Source organism: Perca fluviatilis, chromosome 20 (assembly GCF_010015445.1).
Source record: "Perca fluviatilis chromosome 20, GENO_Pfluv_1.0, whole genome shotgun sequence".
Classification (NCBI taxonomy): Eukaryota; Metazoa; Chordata; class Actinopteri; order Perciformes; family Percidae; genus Perca; species Perca fluviatilis.
The window spans coordinates 10,960,714-10,981,557 of NC_053131.1; the positions used below are offsets into that span (position 1 = coordinate 10,960,714).

The window sequence follows — 20,844 nt, forward strand, 5'->3', positions numbered from 1 at the left end:
TTATTTAGATTTTTAACAGATTCACAATGCATGTCTTTAATGTCACATTCAAAAGGCGATCAAAATAGTTACATTTTCTCTGTGGTCTCTCAGTATTATTTGAGCTCTAAAATCAGGCCTGCAACGAACAATAATTTTCTCAAATAATCTGCAGATAATTATCTTGTCTAATCATCCAATTGTTTTGTCTAAAACAAATTTAAAAAAAATAAATAAAAAAGAATTGGTGGAAAATGCCCATTTTGATTTCTCATGGATTCCCAGAATTATTATATATTATTTCCCCAGAGTCACTGTTTTGCCTGACCAACCGTCCAAACCCTAAAGACATTCAGTAATACATCATATATGAGAAAAAAGCAGCACATTTGAGAAGCTAGAAGCAATAGATAGATATTTTTGCCTAAAAGAAATTACTGAAAGGATTGATCGATTTTCAAAGCGGTTGTTTCTATAATTTCCTCTCGATCGACTAATTGAGTTATCAGCTCTATCTAGAATAAATAAAGTACTGGCACAAACGCCGGCATATTGAGCTAGGCTGAGACAACATGTCTATTCCAGGATGCTATGGCTTTTAAAACGAATACCGTGGTGCTATCAATACGGTGCAAATATAAAGCTTTATTTTTAACTTATGTGCCCTTTCCCTCACTCTCATCCAAGGAGTATATGAAAATAAACACTGAGTGTGGGTAATCAGAGGACAGTGTCATCGCTGTTGATCTAACTGGGGTCAGACTGGTGGTTTAAGGGTAAACACAGCGAGGCCGCAACCTGAGGTACAGTAGGGCTGCAGGACGGTCAGTCAGCAGCAGCTTATTAAGTTTATGGCTTTACTACAATACTGAGAGCAGGAAGATGTACAGTAGGTCCATTAACATACAATCTTAATGTCCCTTTACTAAAATAGCAGATTGGTGTTTAAAACCTTGAGAAGAACAGCAGAAAACAACCTCATACTGTAAATACTGTTGTGAGATTAAAGCTCAGCTTCATGTGAAACGGTCAGACTCGCCGCTCTTTGGCCTGAGAAAACACCAGCAAATATTTCATCTTCAAAGGCTGCCAAACTGCACCCCACCGAGCATAATTCAATGCTATTCTTGTGAGGAATGTCCAAATAAAACAATGCGGCAGCAATGAATGAACTGTACACAGGACGCTGAATATGTCATGACATGCCCTCAAACGATATTTAGAGGAATTCCACCAGGTTCACTTCAAAAGCAAAACAGGAACAAATATTCAAACACGGTTTGCTTGGTGTAAACACATAAATGACCTACTTTTATCTTCATATTAAAAGAAATATTTTTTTTCCTTCTTTTTAGGTTTATGGCATTTTTGCTTTATAAGAAAGTTTATATATTTGAGAATGACAGGAAAGAAGGGAGTGGGTGTATTTTCGTACGAAATGTTGCATATTTTAACATAACAATTAACAATGATACCAAGACTCAGACTTTAATACTAAAATATTATGTACTGTTTATAATAATTGAATACAAACCATTTATTTAAAAGGAGATGTGGTATAGCTTCCAACCACACCTCAGTGTTTAAGTTAAAGACATTTGGCAATTGGTGGCCAGGTTAGCGCAGTCGGTAGAGCGGGCGCACATATACAGAGGTTTATGCCTCAACGCAGAAGGTCCAGGGTTCAAGTCCAACCTGGGACGATTTTCTGCATGTCTTCCCCCTCTCTCTCCCCCTTTCAATGCTTTCCTATCATTAAAAAGGTGGAAATGCCCAAAAAAAAAAAAAAAAAAAAAAAGTTATGTCAATTTCTGTGTTATGCTATCTGTACTGCTATCACCATATTCTTGAAGATTACAAGTGACATGTCCCAAAATTTGGAAAATCACGATCTTTTTGATTACTTTTCTGTATAGTATAGCCCAAACGAGCCCAGACCTAAACATTATTATTAGTAATTTTCCCATTATCTGTGCGCCCCTCAGAATCTAACGTGTCAAATGTGTATGTGGTTGATTTAAACATCTTACCTGAAAGTAGAGGCCGGCGGTGGACCGTGCCATCAGGTTGTTGAAGTGCTCGTGGAAATCCCTACTGAGGATATCCTGAGACAAGGTCTCGTAGGGGTCAAATGCCTGCTCCTGTAGACGTGGAGAGAATAACTCAACACTTAATATTCTTACACGATGATAAGGATGCTGAGATGCAAGCAGTATGACGGATACAAGCCAATATCCATGGTACACATTAGCTACTTGTCTTTCAAGAAGGATTAGTTACTGAGCTCCTTATTTACAGTATTTAACATGTTGCTTAATGGAACGTAACACTTACAAACTGCCTAGTTTTATTAACAAGTTTACGGACAGTAAATGATACAAACATAGTAAAAGTGTTTACTGTGTAACCTTTGTGAGAGGTCCTGCAGGTGATGTCAATAAGAACAAAAATATTAACCGAGTACAGCATTTCCCTATGTATGGGGGTTTACTTTTCCCGAACTCCGTGGGGAGGAGGGCCACAACATCATGGCCACCAACACAACTCCGCAAAGATTGTTCTTGCTCGGGCTTTAACTTCTGGATATTTGGCGGCGTTGCCACAACGGACCGAATGGCTTCGCTCGCATCTTTCTAGCGCACGTCCTCAACGCCATCGTTCTCAGCCACTCCCTCGGTTCGCTGATTGGACCGCCAAAAACTTTGGTCAAGAAAACCCAAGACTATACCACAAACTCAGACGGCGTACTGAAGCGAAATGAAAATTGAGCGGAAGTACGTAGGAGGGCGGAGCCAGGCTAAGTTTATTGTGGGGTTAGTAGAAAAACTAGGATTGTGCATTTAAGAGGTGCAACATCACCCGTTTGATTCACAATTTGCTATTCGCGATCTGCACCATTCTACATTTTTTAGTGTTTCTTTTTAGTGTTTCTCACAGAAAGAACTGTCTATCCAAATAGATGTTAGATGTAGGGAAAAAAAACTGTGTGCTGGCAAATGCCATTGAAAAGTCTGCTGGAATGATGCAATCAAATGCAATCATGCAGATGGGAAATGTTAACTTTCTATTTAACGACACACATCTTGAACTATTGTGTTTTTAGGTTTTCGGGTCAGAAAAGCTTCATACCTCTGCTAGATCTTCAAAGCAGCTGCCCACCAGCGGATGAGGGCTGCCATCCGCTGTCATCTCCACGGCATCCTCGATCAGTCCGAGCAGCTTCACCGTCAGCTCGTGGATGTCTAGGATGTTACTGAAGATCACCTCAACATCCTGCACAACAAGACAACAGGAGGCGTGTTGACTAAAAGGTTACCGCGTTAGGCCCGAATCCTTAAACCAGCTAGTAAGGTCTGTCATAGAGAGAGGGGCCAATTACCCTACTTACCTCCTAGTACTACAAGGGGAACTCCAGACATCAAAGTCTATTTACAGGCCTTGATTCGAGTTGCGTTGTGGGTAATGTACATGCCAAGTTTTGACAAGGAAGAGTAATGCATGGAATAAAACCGGTTCTGCTGCATCCATTTTTTTTTAATCCTTTTTAGAGATTAGAGATTGGAGACTTGTTGTCTTGAGGATGTAAAAACTACGTTCACATAAACACAAGAAACTGGGTATGACACAAAATGGGAGATAGCATAAACATTAAAAACATGTCTACATGCAGCTGGTCCGTGATTAGAATTTTTTTCTCTCTTGGTTGGAGCATTTAGACAGACAGTATTGTGAAAACTGATTTATTTACACTTATTATTTTTGTGTCAGTCAAACTTAGGAAACAATTATTTTGTATGCAGGGATGCTCCTTTCATTCCACCACATGTAGGCACAGAAATATTTTTCTGTCTTAAGTCTTATTCAAGTACATACAATCCTGTCAAAAACCTTCATCGTCTACATGATCAAGAGGTTTTTCCTGCAAATATCTCTGTCAACGATGTTTTTCTCAACCCCTTATATTAAAGCTGATTTGGCCTGCTAATCAACATGGCCAGCAGCTAGAGCTGAAGCAGTGACACAGCTCATGGAGGCAGTTAAGGTACTTTAAAACCTTAAGTGCCCTATTTCAACAATTTGTGTCAGAATTCGTACTTCTCAGAGTCATAACTCAGTCAGATCGGAAAACACAAATACGATACACTTATTTTTAGATTCAGTGTGACGTTCACTTCCTGGGGATATCAGGAGAGTCCATGAATCCGCTTAGAAATCATAGAGGAAAAAAGACGCCATTTCCAACTCCGAAACTTCAACGTCTGAGAATGATAACGTTTTTAAAAGGTGTCCTGCCACACAAAACCGTTTTTACTTGTATTTGTATGTTAGGTCCATATGTGTTTGTGTTATGTCGTGAATGTGAAAATGAACTGCTACCTCCTCTGTCAGCTTTAGCCACTGAAAAGAAATAAGCGGAGAAATGTGGCCAATTACAAAAGCTGGTCAGTCTGACGTGGTGTTGCCTGAGCTCATTACTATTCATGAGCTCGCCTAGTTGCGCTGGGTAAAGAATGCTGATAGCCAGGCTTTCATTGGCTAACAGCTAGCCAATGAGAGCCTGGCTATCAGCATCCTCAGTCAAGCAGCTTAGCTCGTTGAATATTAATGAGAACTGACACAAATCGAGCTGAGTCTTCCTGTAGGCTTTCTATACCACGCTAGAATGGCTTGAAACAAGGTAACCAAGGCATTTTTTCCACAAAAAAAATGTGTTACAGAGTCCATGGTAGAACTTCAGACATTACCACAAAGTAATGAAATACGTGTGGCAGGGCACCTTTAAGTTTTCTTTTGCATCAAAGTAATCTAGCGATAGCTCTCTGTACATCCATGGGTACACTGCAAGCGGGAGCTGCTAATAGAAAAATTCGGCATACTTTTAATGGTACCAATTTGCACAAATGTAAGCAAAGTAAATATAAATGCTGCTGTTTCTACATCTGCACTGTCAAACTGAGGTTAAAGCAATCATCTTACCACAGAAAACCAACAATAACCTGGTTACTTAAGTGCATGTAAACACACTAACAGAGTTTAACCATAGGAGTGTGCAGTAGGGTGTTACTGAAAGAGCTCCCATCCTTGGCCTCTCTCCCTTAGATAAACGCACAAAAAAAAAAAAGTGGCGAGAATGAGCACTAAACAACAACAACAGGCTCAATTTGGCTGAGGAAATCATTATTCAAGCAGACGAGATCACTAAAATAGCCCAGAGTGATTATTGGCTGCTAAAGTCTGAATAGAAGTTCAGTCCTGTCATTATTTGACCCTAACACTTTCCTGACATCTCCCAAGTAATTTCAGATTATGCTGCGTTTCAACAGACATAATTGAGGTTATTTTGGCGAGGGTTGCAGATGTTGTTCCTGTCTCAACATAATTACATGTTCTGCATTCCACTGGGCCTCGCAAAAGGTTTATCCTCCTCACCCAAATGATACCACAAATTACCCAACCCAAAATATACAAAGCCACAGCGACCCATTAAACTCAACTTTCCATTCACTTCTTTTTCAACCCATAGGCCCACTATTCAACTCCTTACCCATACTTTTTTTCTCTATTTTTCAGGGAATTCAGAGCACTTAATTGCCATATTAGACACAATGTAATTAGCAATTTGTTTCTTTGGTTATCCCTCTGAGACAGACATGAATGTCTATTTACTGGATGGTTCAGAGAGCATGGGTGGTGCCACAGGAGATGGTACAAAATAGTTGGGAGCCTTTTTATTAGGCATGGGCATATTGACTGTTTACAGTCCTGAGCATGCGACCTTCTACATACAGGATAATCGAAAAAACAAATGTCTTTAATCTCAGATAACATGAGAATAATTTGGCATTTGTTCTGTCTGCAGGTTGGAAGAGCCCACGACTGAGAAGTTTCAGTCCTGTCCAAGCAATATTCAGACTTGAAGGGGAAGAGGAAAAATACAACTGTCAGGCTGTCTCTACTTCAGGTTTAATGACATGAATCAACAAACACTAAAACATTGTTTGGGTATTTCAAAGTGCTTCCTGATGCCGATTACCAGTTAGCCGATTACAGAGTTTCAGCTGAAATCTGTAAATGTTCTTACGCTGGATTTGGCTGCAATTGCTTTGTAATTAGGTTAACAGTTAGCTGGAACCTTGACATGTTGTTTATAAGATGGCTTTTGAGTGAGCTGGCAACAGTTACTGTATTCAGCACAAGAGATGGAGTATGCCATTTTACCTTTCATTAGTATCCAAACCTTTAAGTGAATAAATCCATTAGGGAATGATGGTTGGTCGTCTTACAAGGGGTTATTGATTTTTGTTTTTATCCATTTTTAATCCAATACTATCATTGTGGAGCCGCCATTATTTTACACTTCATTAATATGCAACATCCAGAGTTTCTAATGTAGTTTATTACCAGTCTTGTGATACACTTCTCTTTCTTGTGATACACTTATGTTAAACACGGCGATGAGCAGCTGTAAAAAGTTAATTGTTGCTAAGCTTTATCAGAGGTGATAATCTGTGATAAGATGTTTCCAAAATGATGATTCCAGATGTTTTTTTTTTTTTTAAGATAAACTTCAGAGTGACAAGTCAAGCTTTTGTTAGCTAACGTTGCGCGCGCATATATATATATATATACACACACACACACACACACACACACACACACGAAAATTATTATTATTATTCTTAATTCGGCACATACACACAAATTTTATTATGCTTAATTATTATTATGATGCATTTAACCCATTCTTAGTATAAAGGAACAGTGGACAGCTATACATACAATATCCGGGGAGCTACTTGGGGTAAAAAATAAGGCAAAATGATAAAGAAAGAACCCATGTAAATATACTCTAGCATTTGTGTTTTACAAAATAACTTCTGTGCCAACTAGAGATTTTAGAAGTTGATGTAACCCCTTTTCAGCACAAGGAAAACAAATATGTCAAAATAAGATGATAATGCTTAGAGGTTACTCTATTCCAAGTATTTTGATCAGTGATTGTGCACACCAGCATGTCTACATGAGTGACCGACGTGAAACAATTCCTACTTTGTTCAAACTCCAAATCGAGAAATAAACAACACTGCAATTTTGACAGTTAATTAACTGTGCAAATCTTCCTCACCTGAGGCGTGAAGATTTTGGGGTTGGACAGGAAGTGCTGGCGGAACACTTTAATGATGAGGTCGAGCTCTCGCAGGTACTGCCGCTCCTCTGCGATTTCAAGCCTCACCAGGTCGTCGTACGTGAGCTCCCCAGAGGACGACGGCTCCTCTGTGCACTGAGACATCAAGCCGATGTCCTCCTCCTGGTCAAACATGTCCATCAATACCTGGAAACAGCAGAAACCATCAACCAATCAGAGTCAACACAATTGTCTTCTATGATTATTTACAAATGCCCAGAACCTGCATCCATCAAACTGGGTGCCGTACACAGGTGTCAGCTTTTTTTCCCTTTTCTCAAATTCTCACCTTGTCTGCACACATAGACACCTTTATGTCCTGCTGGCTGATTTCATAGTGCCGAATGTTGCCGACATAGTTGCCCGCCAGTTTCAGTATGTCTGCTGATATGTATTCAAGCACAGCCACAATGTACAGGGAAACATGGTAGTCCACTTTATAGCCCAAAACCTCCTGTTGAAAAGAAATTAAATGAAGAAGCAGAACAAAAACATGTTTAGTATTATGCATGGGTTAAACAGCAGTTCAAAAATGATTCTTAATGTTTGTCTGAACCTGCTTGAAGGACCAGATCAGTTCAGGGCAACTCAATTAGTCTGAACCAAGCTGTCAAAACAGTAAGCTAAATTGAATTACAAATATTTCCCAACAACTGCCGTAACTTTTTGGCACTTGCGTCAGAGTTGACTACGTCTTATAGGAACACTCCAGAATATGTAAATTGAGGCATGCCTTTCAATCTAAATACTTTCATACTTTATTTTCCCCAAATTGTTTTTTAAAAAAAACATCATTTTGGGGTCTTCAGGAGGTCTTTACCTTAAGCAGTGGGTGTATCTTGTCCACGGGGAGTAGTAAGGGGTTTCTCCTCTTGCGTTTCTCAATAGCTGACTGGGCGTCAGCAATCGCCCACTTATCTATCGGGTGGGGAAAGGTTTTCTGGACGCGTTCCTGGAATACGGGGAAATTACTCATTTAACACTTGATGAATTTGGAAGCATTAAGATGATTGAAAGCTGCAAGTATTCAGTTTGTTATGTGGAATGCTGCTGTGGTATCACATGTTTACTAACGGCATTTTGTCAATTTAAAACATATTGTGAATTCATATTTAGACTACCTACCTCCACGTCCTGCACGGAGCGAGGTTGGGCCACACACAGCATGTTGAGCAGCTGTAGGATCAGCTCCTCGATGTGCTGCAGGGCATCCTCCTTCGCCAAGAGGTTTGGGTGGACCTGCTTCTGTACCTGAATGTTAGAGACGACGTATACAAAGAGACATGAGTGACCGATACAGTAAGATGGTTGAAAGAGCATCCTGTAACTTAAAAACCGGTAAAGGTTTGCGGAGGTTTAATTTTTAATTGGTACTCTAAGAGAAGGACTAGGGATGAAACGATTACCGGTGTAACGGTAAACCACGGTAAAAATATTGACGATAACAATTACCGTTTTCATTTAAAACATTATTATCACGGTGGATCACCACGGTGTGGAAACCCTGTGTTTAATCCTTCCCAGCTTCATCCGAGTCTCCTGAAGTTGCCGCGCAGGCGCACTGCGTAGCCTACAACATGCGTTTCTTGAAGTTGGAATCATGGCCAAAGGAGGAGATGACAGCGCTCAGGACATCCATCAGCCTTGTAAAAAAAGGCCACAGTAATGCTGCGTTCCAGACACAATTTTAAGGCCGTAAGTTAGGACTTCAAGTCACGACTCACGACTTGGTAGCATTCCAGGCAAAGTCACTACAAACCCTTCTAGCTAGCTGATACTAGCGATTTCTAGTCGGCGACATATTTTGGACTTCATTTAATAAACATAACCTGTAGTAGTACACAATCGTATGTGTATTGTTTTGATTACAATGTGCGGAATTACTTTACGTTGCTTATTTAGGTCTATTTATTTCTGTTTGTCACCGTTAATCACCGGCGTCTGTACAGCATCATTGTTGTTTATGCGTGTGTGACGTCAAAAACTGTAACTGGGAGTACAACCATCTGGTACCATTTCATGGGTAGTAAGTTACGGGTTTGACTGCCGTTCCAGGGCACTTTCACCGGTAGAAGGTTGTGAAAACACGTGTTACGGGTTGCCTGGAACGCAGCATAACACTTGCTCTCTCTCCTGAGATGATTGACCAATCAGTGACGAGAATCATCGCTTTGATCTCCTGCCAATCACTCGCGCTCAGACAGGAGAAGGGGACAGAACAGCAGCTGTAAAACACTTTTTTCTTTATCGTTCCTTTCCCGTTTTCGGACTTCTTGAAGTGATGTGTGTAGCCCAGAACGTAAGTTGAAACTATTCTGTAGCATGCTAAACTGTCATGGGTTTTACTGCACGTTATCTGTCTAAACGTTAAAGCTACGTTTATTCATATTTCAATAAGTGTTCTGCTACGATGTGGATAAAACCGAAAACTGTGATAATTTTGGTCACTATAACCGTGAGTTTAAATTTTCATACCGTTACATCCCTAAGAAGGATGAAGAACACTTTCTTCTGCGCGGTCCACATGATGTTAACTGAAACTGTAATATGTGAAACTGATCGTAACACCTGGTATGACGCAGCTCATTGAGGCTCAGGTCACATTTTATGACGTCAAGACAGCAAGTACAGACAATGACTGATTGAAGACAAACACCTTCTCTTCGTTTTAAAAAAGGGTCATATTGGTGGTTTCTGCATGCTTCAGCCCATTAAATACAAATTACATGTAACTTTCATGGTAAATTTCCAAAGTATACAATCAATAAGTTAGTTTCCATTTATTTAACAACTGTGTGAAATTCAAATTGCAGAGGCATACAACTTGCTTGATTTAAGCAATTCATCACAGTGAACATTTGGTCACTTGTGTGTCAAATTTACATTATTTTTTTAAGATTATTTTTTGGGCTTTTCTGCCTTTTTAAAAAAAAAAAAATGTATTGATAAGACAGCTAGGTGAGAGAGAGAGGGGGAAGACATGCAGGAAATTGTCACAGGTCGGATTCGAACCCTGGACCTCTGCGTTGAAGCATAAGCCTCTCACTATATGTGCGCCTGCTCTACCCACTGACCCAACCCAGCCACCAAATTTACATTATTATTACTTGGCAATACACTTACTGTAGCAGGAGGGATTTAAACAACACATCCTTGTTGTTGCTTTTAAGAAAGCTCAGACATCTAATTCTGTCTGTCTGTGTTAATTGATCTCTGGTTATATACATGTTAGGGTGTTTTTTTTTTTATATCAAAATGCCCCTCTTTACTTTAAAATGTTAAAACTTAAAACTCGGGGGATATACATATATTAATCAAATCACACGATTTAGCTAACTAACTTAGTTAACCCCTTCAATCATATAAAACTGCTCTTCACTATTAGCTCGTAGGTTGCTGTAGGTAGCAGAGAGATATAGTAGGAGCCGTGTGTTTGATGTTAGCTGGCAAAAAACTGAATGTGGTTTAAATTGATTTGATTGATTTCTTGCCTTTCCTGCAACTCCTGATCAAACATCACGGGTAACGAAAGTTTGATGGGGGACTCTACAGCGCCTTATTGCACTGTATTTAATAAATTCTACACGCTTTTGAGCAATCTCATCGAATCTGGATCCCTCTCGTAACTATACTCTGCCCACATATCACCTTTCACAGGGAAATACGTCAGATCACGGAACACAGTGTTTCACTGTGACTTTAAAAGACAGAAAACAACCAAAATTAACAATTTGACATTGTAATTTTTAACCAAACAACACAATTTGTGAATGCAAAGCTCTTTAGCAGCTGACTGTGGAAATATTTGGATATTAGTGTGTCCTTGAATGCACCACCAAGGCAGATTTTTCAAAACTGTCCCTAGTAACATAAAATAAAACAAATAATTTCAAGCCAACTAAATGTTCACTGTGAAGAATTACGTCTCTCAAGCAAATATCAGGTATGGATGTTAATTATTTTTACTGCACTGAAAAGAATGATTAAAAATGTCTGCCTGGAATGTAGGAAACCAATCGAAAACATATGAAACCTATGAAATGCTTGTTCTGCAGTAACATGAAGCATATAAGATGTGTCACTTTGGGCCAAAGCACACCAATCCATCAGCATCTTTGTGTAATGTCTAGCAGCAAAAAAATAATAAAAATAAACCCACTTCCCATCAACGACAATTATTCAGCCTCAAATTGCTGCTAAACAATAAATCTAAAACAAATATAATCTCTATAAAAAAGGAAAACGTCATCCAGGCTTTCTCAGGAGTGGGAGTCCTGAGGGTGGAACCAGCCAGACAGAAGGTGTGGTTTTAGGTGCAGAAAGCCAAGAAGGTGTGGCTTCATCAGGTCTACAAGTGGAAGGAGAAGAACACCCCCCCACCACCCTCCAACCTCCCAAAAGTTGTCGTCATTTGGGCCGTGCCCTCTTGCAGGAATGCTGTCAGTTGAGATACTATTATAGCACCCAAAGCAGACTTAGAGGGGGAGAAAAAAATAAAATAAAATAAAAAATAGAGAGGTGGATAGAAAGACAGCACAACATTTACACTCGCCTCACAAAAGCCATGCCTGTTCACATGCTAGTGATGGAATTACCCTGGCATATAGTAAAGTGGGGCATTAGGATGACAAAACATTGTCCCCGGATTAAGGAATGTGAGAAGAGAGTTAAAAGGTCAACACAGATCAAGCTTCATGCATTCTTGTGCTCTGACTTAACAGAGATGCAGCGACAGGCAGGATGTCCCCTCTGTCTCAATTTTAAGTTCATTTGTTGAGTTTGAAGGTGAAATTCTCACTTAGGAGACTATATAAAAAGACCCCCTGCTCGCCTAGATCTGGTTGGATTCAAATTCTGATTCAATAATTACATTCAGATGAAAAAAAGGAAAAAAAAAGAAAAAAGAAGAGGAGCTGGAAAATCTGAAGCCCCAGCTCTGTCCTCGTTTACATTTCTGTACGTCATTTCTGTTTTGATGCACACTCACAAGACCTAACAGTTATAAATAAACCACAAGTATCAACTCTACTTGGAAAAAAATGATATATCAAAGCAGAAGTAAGCTATGAGATATATCCTCTCGACCGCAAATAGGCACTTGACCAAATTCCACAGGACACCAGGAGCTGTGAGTCACCACACTGAAACTACGGGGGTTTCCCCTGACTCCATTCACAGAATAGTTGGCCCGTTTCTGAGAGGCCCACTTCCAACAAGTGTTGTCTATCTCCAACAATGTCATGATGGGACACGGAGCAACAAAAATACACAAATCTGAATGTCATTTGAATAAAAAAAACATAACAAAAAGTGACCTGTTATACAGGTACCAAAATGGATCGTATTGTCGTACTACAATACAAGACAGTCTGCACTTTGAAACAATTTGTCAATTAATAGAAAATGTATCTGCTACAATTTTGACAATCAACTAATTGTTTAAGTCAAATTTTCAAAAAATGTCCAGAATACACTGGCCACAAGCTTCTCAAAATGTCTATATTTTCCATGTGTTTTCTATGCTAATAAACGGAATATCTTTGAGTTATATTATCCTGCAACAATTTTAACACATAATCATGTAAATCTTTTTTTGTAAAAGAGACAGACATGTAGCAGTTTCAGCTTCTCACATGTAATTGAGTGTATTTGTATTGAGTTGACATGTATTTTTTTTAGTCTTATACGATAAACGGAATATTCTTGACTTTTTGACTGTTGGTTGGACAAAAGGATATTTAAAATAAGGTCACTATGGTCTGGAAATTGTAATGGGCATTTTTCACTTTTGGAGACCAAACGATTAATCGAGAAAACGATAATGGCATACCTGCTTGGATAGTAGGGTTGGGCATCGTTTGGATTTTAACGATTCCGATTCCAATTCCGATTCTTCCTTTCGATTCCGGTTCTTATCGATTCTCGATTCTGATTCTTTGAGGGGTGGAGTTGAAACGCGTCACATGCTTATTTCACAAATAAGAGGAAAGTTTTATTTTGATTCAATGGTGGGTTGCAGTTTTCCCGGGCTTTTCAACGTAAAATAAAGCCACACTAGAGCGCCGCTTACTGTGCTCGAAGGCTGCAACCCAACAAGCGCATGAAAGCTACGGAACCCAAAACTTAAGCATGTTAAATTTGGAACCCATGATCAGATTATAAACCAAATCCTCCAAACGATTCCAATAAAGAAACGATTCTGATGGAATCGTAATTTTTGAAACGATTCCAAGTAGGAATCAGTTCTCGATACCCAACCCTATTGGATAGTAAATGAGTTAGTGAAAATACATCTTCATAGAAAGCATTTAATAATACATTTCATTGACTGACTCTCTGGTTTGAATCTCTGGGCTCTCTGGTATGAGCCAGCTGCTCCCAGTGAAACTGTCAGATCTGCTTGATGACGACGTCTAAGTTGCGGACTGAAAGCAGAGCGGGGCCATGAGCAGGTATGACTGCTGCTCAGAGTATTTACAGTATCACTGAAACTTGATCCTAATGGGTGATGGATGCAACATGGTCTAATATAGTTGGCGGCGGACCCTGAAGTAAGCGCAGGCAAAGTGAAATAGCAGGGGAACTCCTGAATTTGAAAAGCAACCAAAACATAAGAGAAAAGAGACATAGTTTTTCTCACGGTAGAAAAAAGAACTTCTCTCTTGCAGAAACACAATGGTAGGTAAATTCAAAACATCCTCCCTCTTTACTTTAAATGGGCACCAAGTAAAATATGCTCAAGACAACAGATTCACTAAGGAATTTGGCGTAAATGTCAAAATGATCACCCGTTCTGCATGGCAAAATGAGCTTTCATTCTGGTGGAAAGTAGCAAAGACAAGTGCTAAAATGATGAACCAATCAATCAATTAATCAATTAGTCAAACAGAAAATAAAACTTTGATAATCCATTAATTTTTGCCTCATTTCTCAAGCAAAAACACCAAACATTCACTCAAATGTGGGGTTATGCTACTATTCTGTTCTATACCATTGTAAATATGGTGGGTAATATGGATTGGATGGATATCTGACAATTAGAGCTGCAATTGATTCTTTTCAGTAATCTGTCAATTATTTCCTCAATTAGTGTATAAAATGTCAACAAACTGTGAAAGATGGCCCTCACAAAGTTTAGCCCCCATTTATTAAGTTTCCTATCACTGAAGACTAAGAACACCAGCAAATATTGACAATTGAGAAGCGGAAACCTGTAAATCTTTACAGGTTTCAGCTATGATTACAATATAAGTATAGGTATTTTCTATCACAATATCAATATATATCTTTACATAGTAAAAGTTCTTGGAAAGTCAATTGAGTTGGTTAATGAATAAATAATATGAGATCTAGGTTTTGGGCAAATTTGATACCCAACACATCAGAGAGCACCTCATCACAATACAAAAATCATATAAAAAACAATATTGCCATTAAGTAGTCTTAATCATTGATTTGACACACTATCCACAATGGTCGACTACTTCCAGATATATTAAAAGGGATAGTTACCTAAAAGCATAGGTCTATTAATTGATTGGTTGATAAATAATAAGCAACTATTTTGATCAATTGTTATGGTCATTTTTCAAGCAGAATGACAAATATTTGCCGGTTCTAGCTTCTCAAATATGAAGATTTGTGGCTTTTGTCTTTTACATATGATAGTGAACTTTAATATGGCATATTTCACAGTTTTGACGTTTAAAATAAAAAAAAAAAAGATGAATCTATTAAGTGAGGAAACAATAGGCAGATTAAATCGATAATGAAAATAATAGTTATTTACAGCCCTAAATCTCTCATAGTAGACACATTTCTATATATTTATAATGTCTCATGGTATATATTGTCACTGCCCCCTAATTGTGAATTTAGTATCTTTAGGTTTATCAATCTTAGTTGCAGGCTTACTTATTTCCCACTCTACCACTGCATGAAGGCCAAGACATTAAAATGTATCTCGATCATATGTAAAGCCTTCATGCACATCCTCCTGTGCCATGTTAAGGTGTTCAGTTTCATGGGTCAGCTCCATTAAGAAGGGAAAGGCTAGCGTACAGGAAGTCCCAGCGCTTGCTAACTCTCCCTTTCCCCCCTCCATCCATCCATCCAGCCTCCCCTCCCCTCCTGCCTTGTTCTCTACCCACACAGAGCGAAGCCCCCCGGGGGAGAGCAGATCATAGCAGCAGACTGAGAGGTATTGATGTGCGTGTACGAGGAGGCAGCAGTGCACTGCACACAGACTGGAGCAGAGCCAAAGCCAGGAGAGGGGAAACCAGGATTCAAATGCAGACATACTGTAGAACTACCAGGGAAAAAGATCCAACTGGTTAGTTTTATCATCAGCATCTTACAGTAACATACCTATATTCATTTCTAGCTAAAATGCAAGTAGCTCACACACCGAGTAGAAATGAATAAATGTACAAAATGCCATTGTCCGTGAAACACACAGGGTTTTCCTTTAAAAAAAATGGACCAACAGCTCTGCGCCATCACTGCAGCATCATAAAACTAGTGCTCAGCGGATAACCATTTTTAAATTGTTTAATCGTTAAGTCAGCTTAGTTATAGCCCTTTAGATGTTATAATTTAATATTGGGCTGCAACTTATAATTACTCCATTATCGATAAATCTGCAGATTTGTTCATAGTGGTCGTTTGTCTAGGTATGTTTTATAATTTAAATGTAACCATTTTTATATTGTCCCTGTCAAATAAATGAATAAAATTGATTTTAGTTTAAAAAAAAAATAAAAAAAAAAATATAATAATAATAATAATAATTATATCTATATTTTATTTTTTTTCCCCAGACATTTTATAGACAAAACAGAATACCTGAAAAGATTTATTTGATAATAAAAATGTAATTGTAGCCCTGTATAGGTGCAGAACACACAGAGCAGAAGTGGTCCAATATTATTTTCTAAAACCAATCGAAGAACCTCTCAGAAGGATAACACAGAGGACATTGCTGAAGACACCAGACAGACAATCTGCAAAAAAATAGGGTTCTCATGCAATTTTAAGCATGTTTATAAAACCCTTTTAGGAAACTGGTGGCACCATCACATTACAGCGTCTGTACAGACCCAGATTATGAAATAATATTACATGAATATAACTGCGTTAGTTACATACTGTATATTCACACAGTATCTTGAACATAACATTGTGAACATGCTCTGCCACAACATGCTGAAGTAATGAGATCTGACAGAAAACAATGGAGCATACTGTGTAGCACACAAGTGAAAGTTAAGGGGAAATACTCTGAAAGTGGAAAAAGTACACGCAGCATTTCTCTAAATCTCCAAACCACTGACATTTAACCTCAAAAGAAGATTGTTTTACCCCAAAAGTGCGACATCATCAAAAGTATTAGTTGTGAAATGTAGCAAGGAGCTGATACATGCACATAAAATATGACAAAGTAGTTCAGAATGATCTGAATGTATAGTTGCTATGAAGAGATGCAGGTCACCTTTTTATTCAGCTTGCACTATAGTAAAAAAGAAAAATCATGCACAGCTAGGAATGGGCATCGTTTGGATTTTAACGATTCTGATTCCAATTCCGATTCTTCCTTTCGATTCCGGTTCTTATCGATTCTGGTGAAACGGGTTAGATGCTTATTTCACAAATAAGAGGAAAGTTTTATTTTGATTCATAGGTGGATTGCAGTTTTACAGCTTTTACAATGCGAAATAAAGCCACACTAGAGCTCCGCTTACTGTGCTGCACGGCTGCAACACAACAAGCGCCTGGCTGCTACGGAAACCAAAACTTGCGCATATTAAATTTGGAACCTATGATCAGATTTGAAACCAAATCCTCCAAACGATTCCAATAAAGAAACGATTCCAATGGAATCGTAATTTTTGAAACGATTCCGATTAGGAATCAGTTCTCGATGCCCAACCCTATGCACAGCTCAACTGTAACACACACCGAGGGATCAGGTGTTGTTGTGTGTGCTGGTGGCAAAAGAACAGAAAAGTTGGGGGTAATAATAGAGGCCGGACGGTGTTAATACAGGGTTAACATTTCTAATTCAATTGATTATTCTCCTGGCTGTGTATATGGGGCTGCATCAGGCTCAGGTTGCAGGTAATGTGGCGTGTGTGTGTGTGTGTGTGTGTTGTAGAGGTGGGGGTAGGGCTTGTTATTATACCCGAGCATTTGTCACTGTTTGTGATTCATGCCATGACATCATCTGCCATTACAACCAGACTGTCTGGGGAACCACAGGCCAGAGATCAACTCCGAGACAACAGGCACACACACACACATTAAAACACACACACACACACACACACACACACAACGCATGGTTTCAGACATAAACGACACACACACACACACACACACACACACACAAAGACAAAGACACATAAACAGAGGTAATCCTTTGGACCAACACAAACAGAAACACAAGGCAAATGTGCCAAGACATACTGTAGATGACAAACACACATGCACACAAGGAAATACAAATTCACACACACACACACACACACACACACACACACACACACACACACACACACACACACACACACACCCCCCTGACATTTAGCTAGCCCTCCTTACGTTCACATCATCAGGACAATGGCTAGTGGACGTGCCGTTGACAGCATGTGGCCTCGCCGTGACCCCAGTCTGACCTGACCCAGTGACCCTTGCCTGCCTGCATCCACCCATCCTCTGCCTGAACCCCATCTGAGGACAAACTGGTGTTCACAGACTTGATTCAATATTCTGGGAAGGGTGGAGAACATGTGTATTAATCAGCCCGCCTATGTGGACGGCTCGGGGCTGGTGCACACAAAGTGCAACCTGTTACCAGGAACATCCTGTCCCATCAACACACGAAGCTCATCTGAAAGACTTGACAACGTGCTGCATGAGGACAATGGGGAGCAGATTATGTCACTTGCTCTGTAATATGTTTATTCGATAACGCAACGATATTGTAGTGTTGACTATTGGTGCTTTCACAAAATATTTACACAATGAAATGTTTGATAAATATTCATCAGTAATGTGGATATAATGACTAAGTGGGTAAAGGCAAATAATAGAACAGTTACAACAGTCTAGTAAGTTCAGAAAATGACATCACTTTACTGTAATGCAGCCTTTAAAACAAGGAAAAGACTTGACTGTCATATTACGATATCCCAAATCTAAGACGATATCTAGTCTCCTATCACGATAGATATATTGCCAAGCTCTAATTCAACTTTAAATAAAAAAGGTGATAATAATAATGAATTTTATTTATATAGCGCTTTTCATGTTACTCAGACACTTAGTAAAAACCAGCACATATATCACATTAATACAGATAAGCAATAAAAGCAACACATAAAACAAGCATATTAAAAGCAATTAAAAACAATAAAACCAGTAGCTATCAGGTGAGAAATGTAAGAATACTGTATGTGGAAAGCTAATCTGAAGAGGTGTGTTTTGATTAGTGTTTTGAAGAGAGGAGGTCTGCGTCAGAGGAGCGGAGGTTACGAGGTGTGGGGGGGGGGTCGGGAGAGCAGGTCTATGAGGTAGGAAGGAGACTGGTTATGGAGGGCTTTGTAGGTGAGGAGGAGGACTTTAAACCGGATGCGACAGGGAGCCAGTGGAGGTTCTGAAGGACGGGAGTGATGTGATCACAGGAACGGGTGGAGGTGAGGAGACGGGCAGCAGAGTTTTGGATGTATTCGAGTTTATTCAAGGCTTTTGCAGGTGAACCACAGAGGATGCTGTTGCCGTAGTCAATTCTGGAAGTGATGAAGGTGTGAATCAAAGTTTCGGCGGCAGAGAAGGTGAATGATGGGCGGAGACGGGCAATGTTTTTGAGGTGAAAGAAGGCAGTTCTGGTTATTTGGTTGATGTGGTTTTCAAAAGTGAGGTTGCTGTCGAAGAAGACTCCCAGGTTACGGATGTGTGGGGATGGAAACAGGGTGGAGTTGTTGACAGTGAGACCGAAGTTATGGGTGTTCTTTGTGAGGGATTTCGGGCCGATGAGTATCAAGTCGGATTTATTGTAGTTGAGTTGGAGGAACTTTGTTCGCAGCCATGGTTTGAATATCGATGAGGCAGTTGGTCAGGGTGGAGGATATAGTTGTGGTGATGGATTTGGTAGAGATGTAGATCTGGACATCATCAGCGTAGCAGTGGAAGTGAAGACCACGTTTGTGTAGGATATTTCCGAGTGGCAGGATGTAAAGGACGAAAAGGAAAGGACCAAGCACCGAACCTTGGGGGACGCCTTGTGAAAGAGGAGCAATGGAGGAGGTGCAGTTGTTAATGTGTATGAACTGTTGTCTGTTGGTGAGATAGGAACGGAGCCAGGAGAGTGCGGTGCCACAGATGTTGCAGTAGGTTTCCAGTCGGGACAGGAGGATGGAGTGGTTGATGGTGTTGAAGGTAGCAGTGAGGTCAAGCATGATAGGTTGGACATGGTGTCCGGATTCAGACTGGGTTTCTTGAGGACGGGGGTGACTGATGCAAGCTTGAGGAATTGATTATTGTATTGATGAGCGGGGCGATGGATGGTAGACAGGTTTTAATGAAAGCTGATGGGATGGATCAAGGCTGCAGGTGGAGCTGTTCATACCTTTGGTGAAATGTGAAAGCTCCACAGGAGACAGCAAAGAGAAATGAGAGAGTGAGTGAGAGGGTGGAGGGGCGGGGAGGCAGGTGTGGTGGTTGAAGGAGCAGGGGAGGTGGTCAAGTTGTTGTAAATGGTGTTGATTTTGGATTGAAAAAAAATTAGCGAATAGAGTTGCATTTGTCCACTGTGAAGGTTGTAGAAATGTTGTCAGGGGGATTAAGAAGTTTGTTTATTGTAGAGAAGAGAGTCTTGGGGTTGTTGGAGCCAGAGTGTATGAGCTGTGAGTGGTAGTATGACCAGGCAGTGTTTGGGGCGTTTTTGTATTGGTGAAGGTAGTCGGTATATGCGTGGATGTGAACTGGTGTGGAAAGGGTGGAGCTCTAATGGTCTATTTCTTTTCCTGTGTGCATTTATTCCTTGCATTTTTGCAGCAAAGCCAGAAAAACACATCCACATACCCAGAGTTCATAAGGGCGGAAATTAACATCCGCCGAGTACCAAATACCCAATATTAAAATAATAAAATGTGAAGATCACTCGTCAAACTGGCCATTAACTTTCTGAGGTGAGTACTGCAAAGTATTTGATCCTTGTTTATGCTGCAGATCACTGTACATGCCCTCTGACCATGACAAAAAAAAAAATGAAATGGTTCTCTTTAAGTTAAGGCACTGACCATGAACGGCAACGTCCTCCGTTCAAGTCCAGCCCGGGACCTTTGTTGCATTATATTATTCCTCATGTCTGAATCCCCTCATTTCTTGTCATCTCTCTACTGTCAACGTGATAATAAAAAGGTATAAGATGCCTAAAATAAATAAATAAGTCTATAATTACAACTGCACACATACAAAATACGTTCACAAAATACCTGAATCAGCTCTAAAAGCAGGTAGCAGGATACGATTAGTTGCAAGCTGCATATATAAAGTCAAACTAGTAAGTATAATGTATTCGCTTCCTTTTTGAAGACCTTGCAAGCTATATTGAACCTCCTTTTTCTTACAGGGATGCTATTAAAAGAACATATAGAGTTGCAGTGACAATTCTGGTATTT

At 39.7% G+C, this 20,844-nt stretch overlaps 1 protein-coding gene across 2 annotated transcripts in view; it reads right to left on the reverse strand.

Annotated features, from left to right (window-relative positions):
* Positions 1-20,844, reverse strand: part of sos2 (son of sevenless homolog 2 (Drosophila)) — a 44,726-nt gene that overhangs the window by 17,132 nt on the left and 6,750 nt on the right. For both annotated transcript variants that reach the window (XM_039785187.1, XM_039785186.1), the window contains exons 2-7: positions 8,291-8,416; positions 7,986-8,117; positions 7,455-7,619; positions 7,106-7,312; positions 3,109-3,252; positions 2,010-2,120 (exon numbers count right to left, since the gene is read on the reverse strand). In XM_039785187.1, the coding sequence (XP_039641121.1) occupies positions 2,010-2,120; positions 3,109-3,252; positions 7,106-7,312; positions 7,455-7,619; positions 7,986-8,117; positions 8,291-8,416 (885 nt within the window). The remainder of the gene's footprint in view (positions 1-2,009; positions 2,121-3,108; positions 3,253-7,105; positions 7,313-7,454; positions 7,620-7,985; positions 8,118-8,290; positions 8,417-20,844) is intronic.